Source organism: Brassica rapa, chromosome A09, assembly GCF_000309985.2.
Source record: "Brassica rapa cultivar Chiifu-401-42 chromosome A09, CAAS_Brap_v3.01, whole genome shotgun sequence".
NCBI classification, from domain to species: domain Eukaryota; kingdom Viridiplantae; phylum Streptophyta; class Magnoliopsida; order Brassicales; family Brassicaceae; genus Brassica; species Brassica rapa.
Window position 1 is genome coordinate 17,208,683 of NC_024803.2, and position 23,411 is coordinate 17,232,093.

Genomic DNA, 23,411 nt, shown 5'->3' on the forward strand with positions numbered 1-23,411 from the left:
TACAATTATTTATTTTTTGTATTTGCCAGATGGGTTGTGATGAGTTAGGAGACCGATGACGGTATGTCAATTTAATATTATTTCATGTTCAATAAAATTTAGAAATTTATAAATCTATCAAATAATGTTAACCCGTCAAATTGCTTACAAAATTTATTTAATTTTTTGCACGTTTCTAATTGAATTTGTTTTCTTTATCGAGAAATGTACTTCATAATTTATATTATTTATGGATAATATTTTGATTTTTATTATATTTTCTTTTAATATGTCTACATAAATGTTTGTTTATTATTTATGGAAAATAATATTATTCACCTAAAATAAAGAATTACGAAACATATACAATACAATTCTAATTAATGATAATATAAAATCTGTTACTTCTAAAACTATACACTATTTATTCCATTTTTTGAATGAAAGTATCTTCGTAAACACACAAAATATTTTGTGACGTTGCAATTATACATACACACAATATCTGTCTCTTGATACTGATGTTACTGTGTTCTCTCTCGTGAGAACACATGGTGCAGACCGATCATGTTCTTATGTACACACCCTGTGCGGACCAGTCACCTAGTAATATGTTAAATATACTTACTTTTCTTCTTCTTCTTTTAATTTCATTTATTAGTTTGTGAGGGGAATGTGGCTCATAATCGAGCTAAAAAGGCCAAGTAACAAACGCTCCCCGTGGTGGACACGAGACTATCCTTAATTCACGGCCAAGAAAAAATAAGGGCAATTGTCAATAATAGCATCTTTTGAAGTTTATGTCTCAAAAATAGCACTAGAAGGAGAAAGTCACAAAAATGACATTCATTAAAGGGTAAAATTTCCCTAATACCCTTGGTTTAAAATTAAATAAACAAACAAAAAAAAATAAAATAAAAATAAAAAAATGAAAAAAAAATAAATTTTTTTATAGTTTCAGATTATGTGTTTTCAGATTCGAAATTTTTATATTTTTTTTTTTGAATTTTTTTTTCGAAATTTTTTTTTTATTTTTTTTTCAAATTTTTTTTTATAATTTAAAAATACTTTTTGAAACTGTTTTAAAATTTTTATTTTTTATTTTAATATTTATTTTTTATAAAATTTTAAACCCTAATTCCAAAACCCACCCCTTAACTCTAAACCCTAAGGTTTGGATTAATTAACCCAAGGGGTATAAGTGTATATTTACCTCTTTAATGAAACCTATTTTTGTGACTTTGAACCTTGAATGCTACTTTGGAAACAAAAACTTGGTTTGGTGCTATCCTAGTCTTTTTCTCAAAAAATAATCACATATTTACAAAAAAAGAAAACCAATAAATATCAACACTAATATTTTTCCTATCCTATTTTTCCAACACACAAAAAATAAAAAACAATCTTCGTCTTCCTCCTCTCCTCTCCTCACCACAACAATGGCGTCTCTTCTCGCGAACGGCATCTCCAGCTTCTCACCTCAACCCACCCCCGATTCCTCCAAATCCCCCAAATCCTTCCACCCTAAACCCGACTCCTTCAAATTCCCCTCCTCCTCGTCAAAAACCCTAATTCCAACCCCGCGCCTCGTCAAAGTCAGAGCCGACGTCGGCACAATCGAATCCAATCCAGCAGGTAACTCCTCCTCCTCCTCAACCGATAAACTCCAACAATACTTCCAAAACCTAGACTACGACAAAAAATACGGATTCGTGGAAGACATCGACTCCTTCACCATCCCCAAAGGCTTATCTGAAGAAACCATCCGCTCAATCTCAACCCTCAAGGACGAACCCGATTGGATGCTCGACTTCAGGTTCAAAGCCTACGCCAAGTTCCTCACCCTCAAGGAGCCTCAATGGTCTGACAATCGCTACCCTCCCATCGACTTCAACAACATGTGCTACTACTCCGCCCCCAAAAAGAAGCCCACTCTCAACTCCTTAGACGAAGCCGACCCTCAGCTCCTTGACTACTTCGACAAGCTCGGCGTCCCCTTAACGGAACAGAAACGGTTAGCTAACGTCGCCGTTGACGCCGTTCTCGACAGCGTCTCCATCGCCACCACTCATAGGAAGACTCTCGAGAAGTCTGGTGTCATCTTCTGCTCCATCTCCGAGGCGATTCGAGAGTATCCTGATCTGATCAAGAAGTATCTAGGGAGAGTTGTGCCGATTGACGATAACTACTACGCCGCTCTGAACTCAGCTGTGTTCAGCGACGGCTCGTTTTGCTATATCCCCAAGAACACGAGGTGTCCTATGCCGATTTCGACTTACTTCCGGATCAACGCTATGGAGACTGGTCAGTTCGAGAGGACGCTGATTGTAGCGGAGGAAGGGAGCTTTGTGGAGTATCTGGAAGGGTGTACTGCTCCTTCTTACGATACCAATCAGCTTCACGCTGCCGTTGTTGAGCTTTACTGTGGTGAAGGGGCTGAAATTAAGTACTCCACCGTGCAGAACTGGTACGCTGGGGATGAAGAAGGGAAAGGAGGGATTTATAATTTCGTCACGAAGCGTGGTCTTTGCGCTGGGGACAGGTCCAAGATCTCGTGGACTCAGGTGGAGACGGGGTCTGCCATCACTTGGAAGTACCCGAGCGTGGTTCTGGAAGGTGATGATTCCGTGGGGGAGTTTTACTCTGTGGCGTTGACCAATAACTATCAGCAGGCGGATACGGGGACGAAGATGATTCACAAAGGGAAGAACACCAAGAGTAGGATTATCTCGAAGGGTATCTCGGCTGGCAACTCGAGGAACTGTTACCGTGGTCTTGTTCAGGTTCAGTCCAAAGCTGAGAATGCGAAGAACACTTCGGTTTGCGACTCTATGCTTATTGGTGATAAAGCAGCTGCTAATACCTATCCTTACATTCAGGTATACATTGTTTATATGGTTCCAGTCTTTATGATAAGCTATGTGAACTTAATGTGTTGTGGGTTTGGAACAATGACAGGTTAAGAATCCATCAGCGAAAGTTGAGCATGAAGCGAGTACCTCTAAGATTGGAGAAGATCAGCTTTTCTATTTCCAGCAGAGAGGAATTGATCATGAGAGAGCGTTAGCTGCGATGATCTCAGGGTTCTGCAGAGATGTCTTCAACAAGTTGCCTGATGAGTTTGGAGCTGAAGTCAACCAGCTTATGAGTATTAAGCTTGAAGGATCAGTGGGTTAGAAAACATAACTCAATTACAGAACAGTTACGTTACTAAACAGTCTTTGTTGTGCTTCTCAATAAAACTTTTCTTCTGGGTGTTTTACTAGTTTCAGTATGTAAAACTTTGTATTATGTAATGTTTTGATAGCTTCATGTGAACCATATGAAAGGTATTGTTAATATTGTTACACTTGCTAAAAACATGAAAACAATAATGTTCGCAGAAGTGATATTGTAATAAACTTTTTTCGCACAAACTCATTTTATTCAATTTGTGGGATATTTTTCTGACAAGTATAATCTTAAAGCAGAGAATTTTAGTGATAAGAGATTGCATTTATTCTAGAGAATTTCCTTTGGTATCTGGAACAAGCTTGGCTATGAACACATCAAAAGCCTATTCACTGGCAAACATCAGATATGTTCCTGCAATTATATTGTTTTCCCTAATTTGGAATTGGAGCAAGAAATTAAAGGAATAAGCGAAGAGAGTACATGCACTTATAGAGGAAGATGAAGATGATGCATACAAAAGTTCTACGAGTTCAGGATCTTAGGAACGAGTATCCATATACTTTGGCCAAATCCAAGCCATCAATCAACCACTATGGCCATATCAACAAACACTTATTAAACTTGATACAGCTAGCTTGAGGTAAAGTTTTTCAAAGGTAGTCTTAATTTTATTTTATTTCTTAGAATATTGTAGAATCTTCAGGAGGTGAATCATAGAATAGAGAATGAATCTCTTCTAAAGATTTGCCTTTGGTCTCTGGAACGAGCTTGGCTGTGAAAACAAATCCAAGGAACATCACTGTGGCAAAGAGGATAAATGTTCCTGCAATAGATTTCATGAATAAGATCATTTGTTTAGTTGTAGTAAAAAATTTTTGATTGTATACAATAAATATAAAAGATTAACTACCTGTAGAACTCCACTGAAGCAAGAAACTGAAGAAGTAAGTTACGACCCATGAGCTTATAGAGGTGACCAAGTTACACACTGTTCCTGCCGCTCCCTTAACATCTACTGGATAAATCTATAAAATAAATGAAGATAAAAACATTTGGTCATACTTAACAATAAATGAGTTAACATTTAGATACTTGTGATTAGTATATTTCTAAAAAGTCTTTAATTTACCTCTGATGCCACAATCCATGGTAGCGGTCCCATGCCTAATCCGTATGATGCAAAATATACCTAAATAATATACGCAAAACACAATTTTTACCTTGGCATTGTTTAAATAGTAATGTTTAATTAAAATTACTTATTGTGATGATAGTTTAGGTATTACCATAACACTAATGAGAGCCAAGATAGGTGTTCCTGTTTCCCAGCAATTGTTCTTCTGCAAAGTAACAAAACAAGAGAAATTACAATCAAAACTGAAACAAAACCATCGGTTAATAGTAGAGTATACTGAGCATGCCTGCAAGATGAATGAAATGGCCGTTGCAAGACACCCCAAGAACATTCCAGCTTGAGAAACCTACAATCACTCAACAAAATCACTCCTATGTTTTCATCAAAACCCAATCAAATAACCTATCATGTTTGGTTATTTAGACTTTCTTATATGACTATTGAATTGTATTTTACCAGTAGGAGGGAACGTCTTCCGGATACATCCACAAGCACAGTACCTAAAATGCCTCCAATCATCTACAAGAATATGTGTTTAAAATGATTATTTACAGCATGTTATATGTAAAAAATTTGGAAAAAAATAAGCATGCTCTATATGATCTTATATCAGTAAAAACCTGAATGATTGATGTTGATATGAATCCAACGTCACTGGATACACCTGATTATCGAATAGTTATTGACTGGTCGACGAAGCAAGATCGGAGAGAAAAGTAAGGTTTTATTTACCAGTAGAGGTGAATATGGAGTCAGTGTAAAATGTATAACCATTAAGACCTCCAAGTTGAGGCAGAGCTATAAGAACTATACCAATCTGTGTAAACCATTGGGTTAGCTAATCAAGAAAATGCACACAAAAAAAAAGTTATCAAAGTTTGTTTTCTCCTCTCTTTTTGTAAGAGTTACTTACAGTAAGTGACAACACGTATTTTCTCTGAAACAGCTTGAAGAAATCATGGCTATTGACGTCTTGGTGTTGTTTAACATGTTGTGTATATTCCTATTGGGATATCAATGTAAGAAACAACAGATGCATCTCATATATAATTCATGCATATATATAATATGTATTCATATATTCTTACTACTATCTCTCTTGCTTCATCTGATACATCCGATTTGGCTCCTCGTAGGCTTAACAAAACGGCCTCGACCTCCTTTTCCTTTCCTACTTTGGCCTATGAACACATATATATAGTTTCTTTAAACAAGGTTCTAACATGTAAAAACATGAATGTTATGTTTTCAATACTTAATGTTTTTTTATAATTTTATAGTTTCCAGAAGACATTTAACAGAAATGCTAAAATGTAAGACATAAATTTTTTGCTTTAAAAATAAGCATGCACTTACTAGCCATCTAGGAGATTCAGGGATGAAGAAAAGAAGAGGCACAATCATAAGACAAGGTATAGCTCCTGTCCAAAGACAAAACACAATACCATTAGTACAATATGTTTCTTCCTTATAAGGAAATAAAGAACGGTCTAATTTTTGCATTCAATAAGAATTAATCTCTTTTGCCTACCTAAAATAGCTAAATCGCGCCAAGCAACGACTGTTCCAAGTGCATACAAGACGGATATACCAACGCCAACAGATAACTGAAGAACATATAAGACATATTGTATTGAATGAAAACTACATTTTGAATATGATAGATTCAAGATTTTGGTTCTCTTAATTTACCTGAGACAAGGAAGAAGCAGCTCCTCGCAAATGTCTTGGTGCTATCTCGGTGATGTAAACCGGTCCCTAATATTAATGTTGATCAGATTATATGATGTATAACAAAAATATCATTCCAAACGAACCTACAACACATATATTCAAATGTTTAATTATCTCATTTCTAAGATATTCAGATTCAAGTCTTAAAAGTTTTAAAAAACATTTTGAATTTACCAGATTAATTAATAAATCTAAAACCAAACCTTACATTTACAAGAAAATTATACAAAATATATCTATAATATATTAATATACCCAAACAAAGTTGGTTAAACACCTCTAGTTTTATTCATTCATACCAAATATGAGCTGATGCCGACTGAGATCCCTTGCAAAAACCTTCCAATATCGAGCAGCCAAACACCCTATATATATGTTCACAGGAATTAAAGAACAGAAATAAAAATGAGATAAAGGAATTATAATAATTTAACGACTTAAAATAAATTAAAAATAAATATAATAAAAAGGAATTTAGCGAACCTTGGCAAATGCAATGGCGAACCAGCCAATTATGACAAGGATGTTAGTAATCCACATTGTCTGATTCAAGAAGAGAATAACAAAAGATGATTTTTTTTTGTAACAAAAAAAGAAGCAAAAGATGATTATACGCATGATTAAATACAGTTTGTAGTGATAAATTGATTTCCTTAATTGGAAACTTACGTTGACACGACCAACCAAATCTGTTAATTTCCCACAGATTAATGCTCCAAGAATTAGTCCAACAGTCAATATCGATCCAAAAAGTGAATACTGAGGAGGAAAAAATAATAATAATAACAAGTTGAAAATTAGTTTAACCAAAAACAGATAAACGGAAATAAACTAAAAAAACAGACAAAATTGAACTTACATCAGCTATCGATAGATTCAAGTCTTTCATGATACTGGACTGTGTGGGAGCCGTATATCCAACCTGTGAGAATAAAAAAGAAAAGTAGCTAATTAAAATGAAATATGCATGAACTCATTTTCGATTTCAATCCCAAAAAAGAAAAGAAAATCAAGAACTAAAGAATTGAATTTAGGAACTCACAATGCAACCAAAGGAAAAGGCACCGCAAGAACATGCAGTGAAGGCAAGAACAAAAGGTCTCGTGGAGACATTTGATATTTCAGACAGAAGTGAAGTGGATGATGATTTATCTGGACAAGCTAATAAACCTTCTTCCGCCATTTTCAGAATCTGAGATTATTAAGGAACACAATCACTCACAAGAAAGCTCTGCTTTTTTCTTTATGAGAATTTTAAGGTAGAATCATTATATATTTGAATATTTAAAGTTAATACATAAGATATAAATTTGAGAACATGCTCAAACCTTTTTGAGTGTTGAAGTTACTTCGTCCGTCTCCTGAAGCAAGAAATTGCAGAGCTGAAACACAACACCCTTTTTCTACAAATGGTTTGTCAGTTCGATTTTGTTTTTATGGACATGGAATTTTTAAAAGAATATAAGTTTCGTCAATAAAAACAAAAATCATAATTGGTGTCAAAAATCATAATTGGGGTCTTTAATAAATGGGACCCTTAATAAATTGTTATTGTATGCGCTGAGAAAAAAAACTGTTAATAAATATGTTGGGGAAAAGTTTGGCGTTGGTACTTTTTTTTTTTGGTCGAAAAAATTGGCGTTGGTACAATGGTACTTAACTTGCTCAATGTTGTTTAAGGTTGCATGTAATGTTTATGAGGTATATCAGTATATGTTACTACCAAGACAATATGAAAAAATAAAACTCCTAGTACGTAGTAACGTAGCTAGGAGGCGAGAGCCCATATGATAATCCAACCATGCTAAATGATTTGGTTAGCTTAGCATCAACAGCCGTCAGATGATTTTATCGTGTTTTAATCACTAAACTAAAGCTGTATGTGTATATTAGTGTGGTAGTACTTAAGAATCAAATCTACATAGACTAACTAAAATCATATTACGATTATTCGATAAAGTAGAGTTACAATAAGCTTTAGCGGGCGTGTTGGGCAACTGAAAAATTCAAAAACTCAAATCAAAGCTTCTAAAAGACTATTTTTTCTAGTTAACTGCAATAGTGATAAATATCTCTAAAATAGTTTTGATATAGATTACATTCATTTGGTAGGTAGCCGCAATAACTGATCAGAATCACAACTATATGATAATTCATTTTGGTTTTCATAGATCTTTTTTAACACTATTACCTCATTGAATATTGAAATTACAAATGTTTAAAAGATCTTCTTCAATCAAAAGACAAAGATTAACAAAAGAGATGACTAAGCCAAGAAGGATATCCCACATCAATGTATGATTGAAAACGATCCTACATGATGACACTTCTAGCAATAAGCTTAGCGCCTAAAATATTCTGATGGGAATGGAACTGAAAACTCCAGTCCAAAATATTTTGGTTTTTCATAGATCAATATTTTCTTTTACGTACCCTTGCGCAAAGCATATATACAACGCTTAGGTTGGAATAATTACTAAAGAGTGATCATATAATATTTGCTATAAATCTCGCAAACCAACTACTACCATATAGAGTAATATTAAAAAATGCAAAACAACCCTCTATCTAATATAACCCTCAACTGAAGTATATAAGATCGTCTGCTTTTGTACAAAACTCACAAATCATGAAAGGATGTCGTTTCGGTAATTAATGGTTATTACGAAACTTGGTCAACCTGATAGTTTTTTCTGTATATTTCTCAAAAGAAAAGAAAACATTAAATCTTGAGTTTCAATAATGTAAACGTTTTGTGACCACAAAACATAACGATAGCCACCTACCACGCAGGCTCAGTCATGTTGCGACCACCAACCAGGCTCACTCACGTGCCAACCCCCACATTATACATTCCCGGACAGCACCCGTAGACACGCGCTGTTCCGAGTTTATATGACATACAGCCACCAACATTTGATTTATGGGCCGTATGACCCCTTTCATGAACTTATACTCCAATGTTTTCACGTGTAAATTTTGGGCTTTTTGATACTTAGGCCTGTTTTAAGATTGTATTCATTATTTGTTCATATTCATATAAGTTTTCGTAATTACTCTTTTTCTCATGTATTCTTATTTTTTCTAGTTATTTCGTTCTATGTTACTCAATTTAAATCCATAAAAAAGGATAAGCTCATATTCAACATGTTTCTTAAAGTTTATCATGGATTCATGATTGCTTAGAAAAGAGCTGGCAAAAGCCGAGTTGTTTAGGAAATTGTTTAGCCGGTGAGTTGACTTTTAGTTGATAAATCACACATCAGAACTTACCTTGTCCCATCATTGTCACAACTCAACTGTTATTTTCATTATTATCATTTTTTTGAAAAAAAAACTTAAATTATTTTCATTATTATAATTATATTTATAATACTCGTAACAAAAGTAGAAAAAATAAGAATACATGAGAGAGCCTAATGCCGGTGGAAATTTGTCTTTTTGTTTATCTAATTATGTTGACGTTTTTGCCGGCATGCTGAATGATATAAATGCGTCAGCTAGACAGCTACAATATACTATTGAATTTCTCAATTATTTTTGTGTTTGACGATTATTGATAAAACATAAGATTGTCGTGTGATAATTTAAATTTTGTTTCAAATTTTCAGAACCAATATGGAAGAAATGAATTACTTTTACACATAACTTCTTTATACCTACGTAGAAGGAACTGTTTTTGCTCTACTTCACATATTTCTGAGAAAAACGCTCAAAGTAATTAAAACACACTTCTACTATTTTAGAATATGAGCATAATATGAAACTACCTTTTAATTAACGTGTGATTTACAAAAAAAAAAACCATCTAAAAGTAAAATTATACCTACATATTTCATTAAGAGTATTTTGATCATTATTTACGTATTAGATCGTTTTAATATAATACACTATACATGAGTTTATGTTACTTTTAAATATATATTATTTTAAACTACTAATTAAACTGTAATTTTATTTATTAATAGATTATAAATAAAATTTATTTTGTTCTAATTAAAAAACGAAAATAATATTATTATTTACATTCAATAAATAATTACTTTAAAATCAAATGATGGATAGTTTTAAATTACTTAATATAATAATTAAGCACTCAGAACGGGTCAGAGAAGGAAGTCAATTTAATAATTTATAATAAAAAATTTGTTATTATACACAAAACATAAATCCATATATTTTAACATAGTTTTAGTATTATAAAAGTAAATATTTAAATTAGATGAAAATACTTTTTTTTTTTTTTTGATTAACCTGGGGGTATCCCAAGCCCATGGAGAGGCCAAGACTAATCCCCAAGGGGAGGTGCAGCCCACGGATAGACCCTCTCTCCGGGTATTCAAATGGGCCCTAAAGCATGTGCCCATATCCGTGTTGGGTGACCAGGATAATTGTGACTTAGTTTCGCGCAGCAGGTGGATCGAACCTGAAACATGTTGGTGTCTCAGCCCCGTCTCCTTACCACTCGACCACAATCACCCGGTCTAGATGAAAATACTTTAAATTTGATAAACTAAAATATAAAAATATATAAAGTTAATTAAAATGATGGTTTTAAGTTACGGTGATATGTTATGTTAACTTGTAAGTTATATAAATGAACGGAGAAAGCATTGGATACAAGTAAGCAATTTTTTTATGTTTTACCAGTAAGCAATTTTTTATTTTTTACTAGTAACCAATTAATACATGTATATTTAATATTATCAGTTTTTTTTTCTGTCAACTATCAATACTATTAAAAAGGAAAAAGTCTTAAAAAATCTACTTATACAAAGTTGTTGCACCTATTTATTTTTTAGTCCAACATATTGTATACAATTAAATATTATTAACTATCCCCTATTATATAGCAACCAAATAATATATTCTAACATTTAAATAAATCTCACCCACTTTAATAAGATCATGACTATCAATTTAACATATATATATTTGATATAAACGGCACCAAAATTTTAATATGTAGGGGTCATTGTCATATATACCATCTTCCTCCATTAGATCAAAGTTTTCTTACGAGATCAACTTTTGAAATATAAATGAGCCATGTCCTATTAACCATTATAGATCAAACCTGGAGAGTATTTTTCACCCAAAATTTTATAAAACGAATCAATGAATTTTGCTAGGTTTTGGATTTTTGGACCTAATTAAGTATTTAGAAAAAAAATTATTTGGGTTCGGATCGGTTTCTTTCGTATCTTGATGGTTTCGACTCCATAATTCAAATAATTATTAAATATATGTTATTTTTTTGTATGTAATGGGTATGGATCCATTCAGATATTTAGGACTCAAATAAAACTCGATAAACATAAATATACTTGAAACACGAAAAAATATCCAAAATCTAAACAAATACCTGAAAATCAGAAAATACTCAAAAGACCTAAAATTGTACTTGAAATCTGACCCGAGGAACCAAAAATACCCAAAATTTTATCTGAATACCCAAATATATTTTTAAAATTTGATTTCTTACTCGAAATCCAAAACTATAACCGAAAATTCAAACCAAAACTCAAAAATATATGTATACTAAAAAAATATCCAAAATACACAAATATATATAATTTATACAAACATTTTGGATACTTTGGCTTCCAAACGGGTTTCGGGTAGGTCTCAGACGCGAACAGAAACCCATATTTCCAAAAAAATACGTATTTTTCTCTGGATCCGACGCGAACCGAACCAGAATTTCCGAGTTGATTTTGGTTTGGTTTTTCGGGGTCCATGTAAAATACCCATGCGCAAAAGAGAATTACATAAGATTTATACAAAATTCCAAATAAAGTAATTCATGAATTATATAATATTTTTTTAAAATTTTTTTTTATATAATTCGACTTTGTAACATAATAATGTAAAACAATCACACAATACTAATTCATATCAAAATTTGTTATAACAAAAGAAAGCGCGGGTCAAAATCTAGTTATCAGTTTATTACTGGAACATTCCTTATCATGTTGTTTTTGTTGATGAAAAATATACCTTATCATGTTGCTTCAATTATCGGATACCTTAGAAAATAGAGAGTGAGTTACATGCATGCAAGTATTGTCATTGCCACCAAGAAGAAAAAAACAGAGCAAACCTAACATATTTTTTGAGCAAACCTAGCATGTAATTAACTAATATATCAAATGGTCATTATTGACCAATTAACTAATATATCAAATGGTCGATACTGATGTGTTCTATGAAACATGAGGTCAAGCTAAATTTATAAATTTCATCTGACGGCCACCTTGAAGTTTTTTCAATCTTGATAAACCAATACTAAAACAACTGGGACTAAACCACAATAGTTGCATATAAAATAATTGACATGAATTGTTTCAAATATATTAAAAACCAAAGTAAGGGGATTAAACAATGAATGTAAAGAAAAAGGTTGATAGTGATATATAATTAACTGATAAATAGATTTTTATAGACCAACTTTTCTTTTAAAAAATCTGGGAATTTGAGTTAAATATATACTTATGCAGATCATTATTAGAGATAGTATATTCGCTCGTTTATGGGAGTTGCATTGTTCACCAATGTCATATACTCCCCCCGTTTCGATTTAATTATCGTTGTAAGGATAAACTTTTGTTTCAAAATAAGTGTCATTTTAAAGTTTTCAATGCAAAATTTATTAATAAGATTTTCTAATTTATTTTTCTATTAGTTGAAATATGGTTATGTGTATAAGTAATTGTGTTTTTGTTTTGAAATAAAAAAATCATATGTTTTCTTAATCTGTGTGTATAAACTTAGAACGACAATAAAATAAAACAGAGGGAGTATGTTGCAAGCTTTTAACATTTAGAACCCAGAAAATATATATGTTACAAGCTGAAACCTCCATTACAGGAATTTAGATATGTTTTACTGTAATCCTTAATCCTTATGAACATCATATCTAATATGTATGTTTGAAATATTGTAAATGAATGAATAATATAGAGTACGAAAATGTGTGTGAAAGAGGCAGGCAGACAAGGTTGAGAAAAAAATAAATAGATAATCCACATGTAGGGTTGGAAAAACGAGTGACAACCAAAATAGGCGATTTTTCTCCCAGACACTACTACCGAGAGAAGTTATTACCCGTTAGACTTGAGGCTTGACTTTCCTGGGTTGTGCCTTCTAACTAACGGTCCCCACTCAGTTTTTTCAAATCTTTTCCCGTTTTGGGAATAACCGACGGTCCGAGCAGCGCCCTGCAACAAGAATCACCGGGTTCTTCCCCCGACAATGGTCGGAGGGACCGCCGATCCTACTGCCTCCGGTCCGACGAGCATGGCTACAGCAAGCTGAAGTTACTGATGAGTCTCAAGGTTTCCTGCATAGACACCTCTGTTCAACGGAGGAGGATAACCTTCTGATTGTACTATTTCAACCAACTCCTCGGCTTATCACTAGGGAATCCTGGTTTGGGTCATTTTTGCTATACTACCTGAGAAATAGAGCAGAGTTAAGCTATACAGGCGTTAAACAAAGTCAAGAAGAGCTTTTTCCGGTTCCTCAGCAACAGTTTGACTTCAGGGGTTTCCCTTAAGCAAACAAGTTTTTCCTGAAGGCAAGAAGTTTGGTAATTACTTACCGGAACAAAGCAAACATACTAGAGTCCGCTAAGAGATGTCTCACCGAAGAATCTCTTCTGCTGAAAAAGGAAAGGGAATAGTGTTGGGGACGCAACAACCCCCTCCCCGAGCTGCTCGAGTAAAGGTGCCAATGCCAGATAACTCAGACCTGATTCGCAAACATTCACTCACTCTTATTGGGCGGGTTACTAACAAGTCTGTCCAGAAGGTTTGGTCACTGATACCCTTCTTTACCGAGCACTGGAAAACAGAGTTCAAACCAGTCGGTTCGGACTTGGGAAATTGACTGTTCCAGTTCCAGTTCGAACTTGAATCAGACTTGTTGTCGGTGCTTGAACAACGTCCGTACCACTATGCTAGATGGATGATCATACTCCAACGATGGGAGCCTACAATCTCCCCCACTTTCCCGTCCTTAATTCCTTTTTGGATCAAAATCCAGGGTCTACCAGTTCATCTGTGGACAGAAGCCACCATTAAATGTATTGGAAAAGACATTGGACTGTATGAGAAGGCTGAGATTACTGCACTAACGGCTAGAATGCGAGTACATATCAATGGCTTACTCCCCCTGATAACAAGCTCAGTGGTGGAATACCCAAATGGAGATGAGGTGGTTACTACGTTGATCTACGAACGGCTAGATAAGCATTGTACCAAGTGCCTCCGACTTGACCATGAGCTGAAGGAGTGCTTGGTTGCTAGGGCAGAAACTAAAGCGCTTAAAGCAACCCAAGATGAACTGCAAGGAAGATCAGTTATTAACTCGGGACATGGAAGCAGTGATGTAAGAGGAGTAACTAGACCTTCAATGCGTACTGAATCAAATCTCCAAACTAGAGAGCAACGAAGTGGAGCATTCCAATTCTCTGCTTCAAATAAAAGGAGCATCACTGATAGAAGGGGTGAAAAGGAAGCCAGAGAAATCTCTCAGCAAAGACAATACAAAGACCACTCCAAAATATGGCAAGAAAGAAGCGCACATCGACGCTCTTCACAGGCAAGAGAAAGATCACGTCATGACTATGAGAGGGGAAATCGACCCCCTCGAGATCTCTCTACCCATCGTGACCTACCTGGTCCACCGAGTAGATCCTTCTACCGGGAAGTATCAAGGAAACTACCAGAGAATAGAGATACTGGCTCAAGCGTATCTAAGAATAACCATGAAAAATCTGAAAGGGGGATTCCCCAACAATGTGATCATGATCAAATCCCACATGAGGTCCTAGATGAAGCAAGAGGAGAACTAAGAGACGTAATGCTTCAATATACAAAATGCGCTGACCTAACTGAAAGAGAAGCCAGGAAGGAGAGAGTAAGACAGGCAGAGGAACAAGGGGAAATGGAGGAAACAGCTATTCAAATGGCGAAAGCCACATTGATAGCAAACTCAGAGAGACAAAGGGTAGAAAGTATAGAGAGTACTCCTGAAAGAATTCCAGCTAACCAACGACTGGGCCCAAATCCTCCCCAACTGATTACTAGTGCAGGAAGAGCTACAGCTGAACTGAGACCAAATTCTCAAGAAAGACTTCCTGCTTCTCTCAGATTAGGACCTCTGGCGCCAGAACCAATTCCAAACCAAGAGACCATAATCACAGCGCCATGTGTGGATTCCAATGAGAGGCGGCGACCAGTTAATTTGAGACTGGGCCCAATAATCTCTCCACCTCCTGGTAAGGAAAGCAATGCAGAGCCTACTACTTCTAAAAGACGGCCAGGACGCCCTCCGGGAAGGAAAAACCAAGAGAAGGCTTAACCATCGACAGAGCAAACAACAAAAAGAAGGAGAGTTACACAGAACAAAAACTCACCAGCTAGAAGAAAAGCATCTGGCCTGACAAGCACAGCAACAACTCTGAAACGAAAGGCGGGAACATCTCGTGCCAGAGAGGGTACAACTTCAACGACAAGCTCAGAGAACCGACCCATCTGCAACATGATACCTGCAACCGTGAAGAAAAGGATGGATTTTCGGATCCCATCCACTCACGGTCCTTAAAAATATCGAGCTGGAACTGTCAGGGGTTAGGGAATCCCCAGACAGTTCAACGTCTGTTTGATATGAATCGGTCCATATCACCAGACATACTATTTCTTCAGGAAACGAAAAATCCCGACCTTTTTGTTCTCAGCAAGACCGAAGCGCTGGGATACGAACACAAGCACCTCGTTCCGCCTACAGGACATGGAGCAGGAGGATTGGCACTCTTCTGGAAAGCAACTGTGAAGCTCCATATTTTGTCATCAAATGTAAACTTCATAGACACCCTCATTGAGGCTGAAGGAAAATCTTTCTTTGCTGCATTTGTGTACGGTGACACTGATAAGAATAAAAGGAAAACGTTTTGGGAACAAATGGTAGCACTTATGACTGCGCGTGACTCCCCCTGGTTCATAACCGGGGATTTTAATGATATTCTCAGTAACGCTGAGAAAGACGGAGGACCAAAACGGGCGGAAAGCTCTTTCAGTGACTTAAGATCCTTCTATTCGGAAGGAGACCTTTACGACCTACCCCATTCTGGTGAGTTGCTATCATGGAGAGGAGTGAGAGGAGATTATCTAGTCCGGTGTAGACTGGATAGATCAGCAGCCAACAGCACATGGGCTGAATTATTCCCGACGGCAAGATGCCAGTATCTACCCATGGAAGCTTCATACCACAGACCTTTGGTCTCTGTGTTTGATACGAGTACAAAAAAGAGAAAGGGCATGTTCCGATACGACAGGCGACTTAAGGATAACCAAGAGGTCAAAAAGCTAGTTGATGAGGTATGGAAAAAGGCTACCGGACGATCTATAAGAGAAAAGATTGCTCAAACTCGGGCTGCGATAGTGGAGTGGAACAAAACACAATATCAGAACAGCCGCCTTATCATAGAGACAAAGAAGCAGGATTTGGACAGAGCCCTTTCTAGCGATAAAAATGATGCAGAGCTGATTCGTAAGCTAAACGAGGAGCTGATGGAAGCTTATAAATCCGAAGAAGAATTCTGGAGACAGAGAAGCAGACTGCTGTGGCTAAAACTGGGAGACCGGAACACCGGATACTTCCATGCGGTCGCAAAGAACCGCAAGAGAGCCAACTCATTCTCCGTAATTGAGGATGAAGAAGGCAGGATGGTATATAAAGAGGAACATATTACCCATGTCATCATGCGCTACTACCAGGCTCTGTTCACTTCAGTGGAGGGAGATAGAGAGAGGACAGTCACAGACGCGCTGCAGAAGATGGTATCTGATGAGCAGAACGAGCAGCTTACAGCTAGACCCACCTCAAGTGAGATCCATGAGGCAGTCCTATCGATCCATCCGGATAAGGCTCCTGGACCGGACGGGTTCTCCGCTAGCTTTTTCCACACGAATTGGGAATCCATAGGACCCGATATCGTTGCTGAGATCCAGAGTTTCTTTGCTACGGGCACTCTTCCAAACAGAATCAACGAAACAAATCTCCGACTTATCCCGAAGATTCAGAACCCGCAAACAGTGGCGGATTATCGCCATATAGCTCTGTGTAATGTCTATTACAAAATCATCTCAAAGCTATTGACCAGGAGACTGCAACCCATCCTCTCATCCATCATTTCCGAGAACCAGTCTGCGTTCGTACCAGGACGAGCAATATCTGACAATGTGCTGATCACACATGAGGTCCTGCATTTCCTGAAAACGTCAAAGGCTGAGAAGAGAGTTGCGATGGCGGTTAAAACCGACATGAGCAAAGCTTACGATCGGTTAGAGTGGGAATTCATAGAACTGGTACTTCAGCGCCTTGGCTTTGATCAGAAGCTAATTACTTGGATCATGCAGTGTGTATCAACTGTTACATACTCCTTCTTCATTAACGGCTCGCCTAGAGGAAGGGTATCACCGAGCAGAGGCATCCGACAAGGAGACCCTCTTTCCCCCTACATATTCATCCTATGTAGCGAGGTCCTCTCGGGAATGTGTAACAGAGCAAGCGAAGAGGGTTCCCTCAAAGGAATCCGGGTGACGAGAGCATGCCCTCGAGTCAACCATCTCCTCTTCGCCGATGACACTATGTTCTTTGTAAGAGCAAACAAAGAGAGCTGCCAGTCGCTGAAGAAAATTCTCAGACTATACGAGGAAGCCTCTGGGCAATCAATCAACGCTCAAAAGTCCTCCATCACTTTCTCTAGACGGGCTCCGGCCTCACTCAAGAATACAATCAAGAGAGAGTTGGACATTCAAAAAGAAGGTGGAGTGGGCAAGTACTTCGGTTTGCCGGAACATTTTGGAAGAAGAAAGAGGGATCTCTTCTCTTCCATAATCGATAAAATCAGGCAAAAAGGTAGCAGCTGGTCCAACAGGTTCCTATCGTCAGCCAGGAAAATGACGATGCTCCAAAGCGTCCTCTCTCCTATACCATCGTACTCTATGACATGTTTCAAACTTCCTGTCTCGCTCTGTAAAAGAATCCAATCTGAAGTCACAAGGTTTTGGTGGGACGATCGAACTGGAAAGAAGAAGATGGCTTGGACTTCATGGGATAAAATGGCGCAGCCGAAGGAAATAGGAGGACTTGGATTCCGTGATTTCCAAGCTTTCAACGACGCATTTCTAGGAAAACTAGGCTGGAGAATTATGCATAACCCAGACCTACTCTTGTCAAGAATTCTTTTGGGAAAGTATTGCTTAGATGAAAGCTTTATGGAATGTAAAGATAAACCCAAGTCATCGCACGGTTGGAAGGGAATTCTGATAGGAAGGGACCTGATAGTAAAAAACATGGGCTGGGTTGTGGGTAATGGAACATCTATCAAGGTCTGGTACTCAGCATGGCTGAACCTAACCGAGCAAGAAGGCCCGATGGGACCAGCCCCAGAAGAAGCAATGAATATGACAGTGTCTGAGCTGTTCATTGAGGGATCTAACGAATGGGATGTGGAAAAGATCAGCTTCATGTTCCCGCAGCTAGTCCCGAAAATCACGACGATCAAACCAAGCTTGTCGGGGGCTCCTGATAAGAGGGTCTGGCTGGGAACAACCACAGGAGTCTATACAACCAAGACGGGCTACCAAACTGCAATCAAACACAAAGCAGCCGAGATTGATATGAGAGAGGATCTGAGGCACATGGACTGGTTCAAGAGTGTCTGGAAGCTACAAACTGCACCTAAGATCAAAGTTTTTCTATGGAAAGTTTTCCAGAATGCTCTACCAGTCGGCGAATTACTTGCTGCCAGAAACATCAACGTTGACACCCGATGCAGGAGATGTGGCACACTCGAATCTATAAATCATCTCTTCCTCCATTGTCCTTACGCCCAAAACGTATGGAAAGGCGCCCCTGTGACACCAGAAGTGGATACGAGTGGATCTTTAGATTTAATGAATGTGTGGCCGAACTTAAGCGGAAGAACTTGTCTCCCTCCTACAGGCATAGCAGAAGGAAGCTTAGCGCCTTGGATATTATGGCAACTGTGGATCTCGAGGAATACTCTGTGTTTTAATAACAAGAGTCTAACAGAAGAGGAAACAATCTCTAAAGCTCTTAGAATGGCAAGAGAGTGGAGTGGAAGTCAAGTGAAGAGCACTAAACCGAAACAAAGGAAGAAAGCTCGAGAAGTTCAACCAGGGAACTGTGCCCTGCTACGCTCCGATGCGGCATGGAGGGCATCAGACCAAATGGCAGGACTCGGGTGGAACATTAAAGACGCGCATGGAATCTCATCGGGGTCTATGGTGGTCTCCCTTGTAGGGTCGGCTCTCACAGGAGAAGGATTGGCAATGCGAAAAGCAATCACAGAGAGTAAAAGACTGGGACTGAAGAGACTCGTTTGTGAATCTGATTCTACTCAACTGATTCAAGCCCTTAAAGGGTTCGAAGTTCCGCTAGAGCTTTATGGGATCGCAGCGGACATTGTTGATCTATCCTCTCATTTTGATGTCATTTCTTTTCATTGGATTCCTAGAGAGAAGAACACTGATGCTGATTTATTAGCAAAACAGAGTCTTGTAGTAGGTGATGCCATTATGGTGGGCACCTAACAATCTTTATGGTTTTAATATAAGTGTGTTTCAAAAAAAAGATAATCCACATGTATATGCACAATATTACTCATATAATCTTTTTTTTTTTTAAACTGGCCTAATATTACTCATATATACACATGCTTATTAATAATTAATCCTCACATGGACTCTTTCTCGCTCTCGCCCTTTCTCACTATATAGGTATGTGTACTTTTTGTTATTAGCTTTCAAAATCTTTCTAAATACTTCAAAGGACATAATCTCAAAAAGGATCAAAGATCAAACAATATGGCATTAATGGCGAAGAATAATCCATACGAGTACACAAAGATGGAGAAAGAAGATCCCCAAGATTTGAGTCACACAAGAGCTCAATTTCTAATCCAGAAGGTTTTGGAACGGGCAGACCAGAAGACAAGACAGCAGCAGCAGCGGAGGAAGAGATCATCTGGACCGTTGATTATGATCAGAGTGGTTGGGTTAAGAATGAGAGTTGGTAAGAAACTAAGGAAGCTGAGGAAGAACAATACTTGTGTTTGCACCACTCTTATCTCTCGTTTCCTCAAACCGTTTAAACGATTTTGGTCATCTTCTCCTTCTTCTCCAACAATCTCTGATCTTTCTCCTTTATTCTCTCTTCAAGATTGATGATTTGGAATTGTTTTTTTTTTTTTTTTGTTGTAATGCATTCTCATGTCCTTCCTACACGTCAATTAAAAGCGCTATATATGTGGCCTGAAAAAAAAAGGCAAATAGCTTTATTAATTTCGGTTTGAAAAAGATATGAACGGAATGATTTAATTACTTTTATTTCACAACAATTGTTTTACAAGCAGTAGTACGATTTATAATGGGGGATTTCAATTGTTAGATTTACACTATTAATTGTTTTTAGATGAACTTTTTTTTTTATAAAAGGCAAAAAGTTATTCTTTCCTTCCTTCTGTAACTGAAAATGAAAATGACAAAAGAAATAATAGAAAAGAAAAAACAAAGACCAAAGACTTGTCTGGCCATCATCAAACAAAAGTCTTCTTAAATCTTTCCTGCATCATCTTCTTCTTCTTAAAACCAAAGAAACATAATCTCTGAAGATCCCCCATTGAACCAATGGGTTGTTGCGGCAGTAAAAGCCTACCAGCATCTGATCTCGTCACTGAACGAGAGCCTGCAGGGACCATACTAGGGAAGCCATTAGTAGAGTTCAAAAAGCTTTACAAACTTCGTGAAGAACTAGGCAAAGGTGGGTTTGCCACAACCTACATGTGCCAAGAGATCTCCACAGGCCGTAGTTTCGCCTGCAAATCCATCCCCAAGAGGAACCTCACCAGCCAAGAAGCCGTGAAGACAGAGATTGAGATAATGGAAAACCTTTCAGGAGTATCCAACATCGTGCAGTTTCATGCTTCTTACGAGGACAAGAACTTCGTACACATCGTGATGGAGCTTTGTCGTGGTGGTGAGTTATTCGACAGGATCCATGCTTTGGTCAAGTCTCATAGATATTACACTGAGAAAGATGCTGCTGTGATCTTTAAGTCGATTGTGAACGCTGTCCAGATTTGTCATTCGATGAATGTGATTCACAGGGATGTTAAGCCAGAGAACTTCTTATTCTCTAGTGATGATGAAGAGAGTTCTAAGCTCAAGGCTATCGACTTTGGTTGTTCTGTTTACATCAAAGAAGGTGAGAGCTACTGAATCATCATCATCATCATCATCATCATCATCATCATGACTGTTTGCTTATATTTTGCTTCAAATAATCAGTCATTCACAAAAGTTTGCTACCTTTACAATGCATAGAGCTATTTTTAGATAGTTTGATACTAAGAATGGTATTTTCAACAAGTACAGGAGTAGAATTGAAGGAGAAAGTAGGCAGTCTTTACTACATTGCTCCTGAAGTGTTGAGAGAGGAAAGCTATGGTAAAGAGATTGACATTTGGAGTGCAGGTGTTATATTGTATATATTACTCAGTGGCAGCCCTCCATTTGGAAATGGTAAAGGAGCTTAAGCTATAAATAATGACTTTGATTTGTTCTTCCTTTTCTTGGTGGTGGTTTTTAATCTGTGATTGTTTGTTTTGTAGATGATGAGATTAAGAAAGGAATAATTGATTTTGATAGCCAACCTTGGCCTTGTATATCTGTGGGTGCAAAAGACCTTATCAAGAGGATGCTCAACAAAAACCAAAAGGAACGAATCTCTGCTGAAAATGTTCTTGGTAAGCCTCTTTGTTTGAGATTTTGATCTTTGAAGGCAGGATTGTTTGTGTTTGGTGGGTGTTGTGAATTTCTCATCAGGGCCGGCTCTGAGATTTTTGGGGGTTTTAAGCGATTTAGTATAGATTTCGATTAATAATAAAGTTGTATTTTGACCCAAAAAAAAAAATAAATAAATTTGTACATATTTGGGGGCATGTATCCATATAAGTTTCAAGGACCGGCCCTGCTTCTTACAAGAATCTAGAATGAGCTTATAGACCCTTGCTTAGGTCTTATAATTACCCTATGTGAAGCTTGAAGTCCTTAGGTTGCTCTGTCTGGAATGTAATTGTGAGTTTATGGTTGTCTATAACTTAGCAATACTTGTGGTTTTTATAGAACATCCTTGGATCTTGAGTGAAGCTCCTGATAAGCCTATTGATGGCGTTGTTTTGTCCCGTTTGAAGCAATTCCGAGCTATGAACAAGCTTAAGAAGCTAGCTCTCAAGGTAAAAGAAACTCGCTCTCCCGTACTGCCTGAAAAATTCAGAATGTGATTTGTGTGTTGTTTTGTTTTGCAGGTTATAGCAGAGGGTCTATCAGAAGAGGAAATCAGAAGTCTTAAAACCATGTTTGAGAGTATGGATACCGACAAAAGCGGGTCAATCACTTATGAAGAACTCAAAACTGGACTGAACAGACTTGGCTCTAAACTCCCTGAAGCTGAAGTTAAGCAACTCATGGAAGCTGTAAGTACTCACAAACCATCTCTTTTGTTGATCTCATAATTAGAAAGAATCCAAAACACATAATGATGTATATATATATATATTTTTTTTTTCAGGCTGATGTGGATGGTAATGGAACAATAGACTACATCGAGTTTATCTCAGCGACAATGCAGAGACACAGATTGGAACGAGATGAACATTTGCACAAAGCATTCCTACACTTTGATAAAGACAACAGCGGGCAAGTTAAATGAAGAGTTGTAAAAATGTAGAGAGATAAAATGTTCAAAAGATTAATGTGAGTTGTGTATGATAGATACATAACCAAGGATGAATTGGAGATAGCCATGAAGGAGCATGGCATGGGAGATGAAGCTTGTGCCAAAGAAATAATATCAGAAATCGATAAAAATAATGTAAGATCACACTCTACATTTTCCGGCTTTGTCCCAGTTTTAACATCTAAGCAAGTTCTGAGTCTTGTAATGAATTCTGTGCAGGACGGAAAAATAGACTATGAGGAGTTTTGTGCTATGATGAGAAGTGTCAACTTGCAGGGGCAACTTATTCATCACTGAATAAGTTCTTGTTTCACTCGAAAGCGGTTTTGTTAAACCGGAGAAGAAGAGTTAAACCAGGGAAACCGATGTGAGAGATAGAGTTGATCTTGAAACTTGTGTTATACATATGTCTTCTTGTAACCAATTCATTCTTAAAACAACCTGAGATTGGTAGCGATTATTAGACTATTGATTTGAGGCAAGTAAGGTAGACAAAGTAAAGAAACACCAAAAGTAGAAGGAGACCAAATATCACAAAACCAATCACAGAACAAACCGA

At 37.1% G+C, this 23,411-nt stretch overlaps 3 protein-coding genes and 1 pseudogene across 4 annotated transcripts; 3 read left to right on the plus strand and 1 right to left on the minus strand.

Moving 5' to 3' along the window:
* Nucleotides 1-1,333: 1,333 nt before the first annotated feature.
* LOC103839816 (UPF0051 protein ABCI8, chloroplastic) lies at nt 1,334-3,392 on the plus strand. Its single transcript, XM_009116302.3, has 2 exons — nt 1,334-2,858; nt 2,938-3,392. The coding sequence occupies exons 1-2, from the start codon at nt 1,419-1,421 to the stop codon at nt 3,154-3,156; spliced, it is 1,659 nt and encodes a 552-aa protein (XP_009114550.1). The 5' UTR covers nt 1,334-1,418; the 3' UTR covers nt 3,157-3,392.
* A 252-nt stretch (nt 3,393-3,644) lies between these two features.
* On the minus strand, nt 3,645-8,912 carry LOC103839817 (sugar transporter ERD6-like 15). 2 transcript variants are annotated; one of them, XM_009116303.3, is made up of 19 exons: nt 7,351-7,480; nt 7,065-7,214; nt 6,882-6,944; nt 6,692-6,781; nt 6,506-6,565; nt 6,322-6,387; nt 5,981-6,046; nt 5,820-5,895; nt 5,645-5,709; nt 5,377-5,469; nt 5,202-5,291; nt 5,021-5,105; nt 4,909-4,952; nt 4,745-4,807; nt 4,575-4,634; nt 4,440-4,493; nt 4,283-4,342; nt 4,064-4,178; nt 3,645-3,976 (listed from the first exon to the last, which is right to left on the minus strand). In XM_009116303.3, the coding sequence occupies exons 2-19, from the start codon at nt 7,203-7,205 to the stop codon at nt 3,834-3,836; spliced, it is 1,434 nt and encodes a 477-aa protein (XP_009114551.1). In that variant the 5' UTR covers nt 7,206-7,214; nt 7,351-7,480; the 3' UTR covers nt 3,645-3,833. The 2 variants fall into 2 exon arrangements, with proteins under 2 accessions (XP_009114551.1, XP_033136405.1); XM_033280514.1 differs by having other exon boundaries at nt 4,440-4,634; nt 7,351-8,912.
* Nucleotides 8,913-15,693: 6,781 nt separating this feature from the next.
* Nucleotides 15,694-20,447, plus strand: LOC103839818 (annotated as a pseudogene).
* A 68-nt stretch (nt 20,448-20,515) lies between these two features.
* On the plus strand, nt 20,516-23,334 carry LOC103839820 (calcium-dependent protein kinase 22). Its single transcript, XM_009116305.3, has 8 exons — nt 20,516-21,319; nt 21,490-21,636; nt 21,726-21,860; nt 22,240-22,349; nt 22,422-22,589; nt 22,685-22,812; nt 22,888-22,987; nt 23,072-23,334. Exons 1-8 carry the CDS (start codon nt 20,743-20,745, stop codon nt 23,147-23,149), a joined length of 1,443 nt encoding a protein of 480 aa, XP_009114553.1. The 5' UTR covers nt 20,516-20,742; the 3' UTR covers nt 23,150-23,334.
* The last annotated feature ends 77 nt before the right edge of the window (nt 23,335-23,411 follow it).

Bases quoted from the DNA above. Each gene is read 5' to 3' on its own strand.
- LOC103839816 (XM_009116302.3), top strand. From the start codon at position 1,419: ATGGCGTCTCTTCTCGCGAACGGCATCTCCAGCTTCTCACCTCAACCC. The intron at 2,859-2,937 runs GTATACATTGTT...GAACAATGACAG, and splicing joins ATACCTATCCTTACATTCAG to GTTAAGAATCCATCAGCGAA.
- LOC103839817 (XM_033280514.1), bottom strand. From the start codon at position 7,205: ATGGCGGAAGAAGGTTTATTAGCTTGTCCAGATAAATCATCATCCACT. The intron at 4,808-4,908 runs GTTTTTACTGAT...ATATTCTTGTAG, and splicing joins TATCAACATCAATCATTCAG to ATGATTGGAGGCATTTTAGG. The intron at 4,343-4,439 runs GTAATACCTAAA...TATATTATTTAG, and splicing joins TGGCTCTCATTAGTGTTATG to GTATATTTTGCATCATACGG.
- LOC103839820 (XM_009116305.3), top strand. From the start codon at position 20,743: ATGGGTTGTTGCGGCAGTAAAAGCCTACCAGCATCTGATCTCGTCACT. The intron at 21,637-21,725 runs GTAAAGGAGCTT...TTTGTTTTGTAG, and splicing joins CAGCCCTCCATTTGGAAATG to ATGATGAGATTAAGAAAGGA. The intron at 22,813-22,887 runs GCAAGTTAAATG...TGTGTATGATAG, and splicing joins TTTGATAAAGACAACAGCGG to ATACATAACCAAGGATGAAT.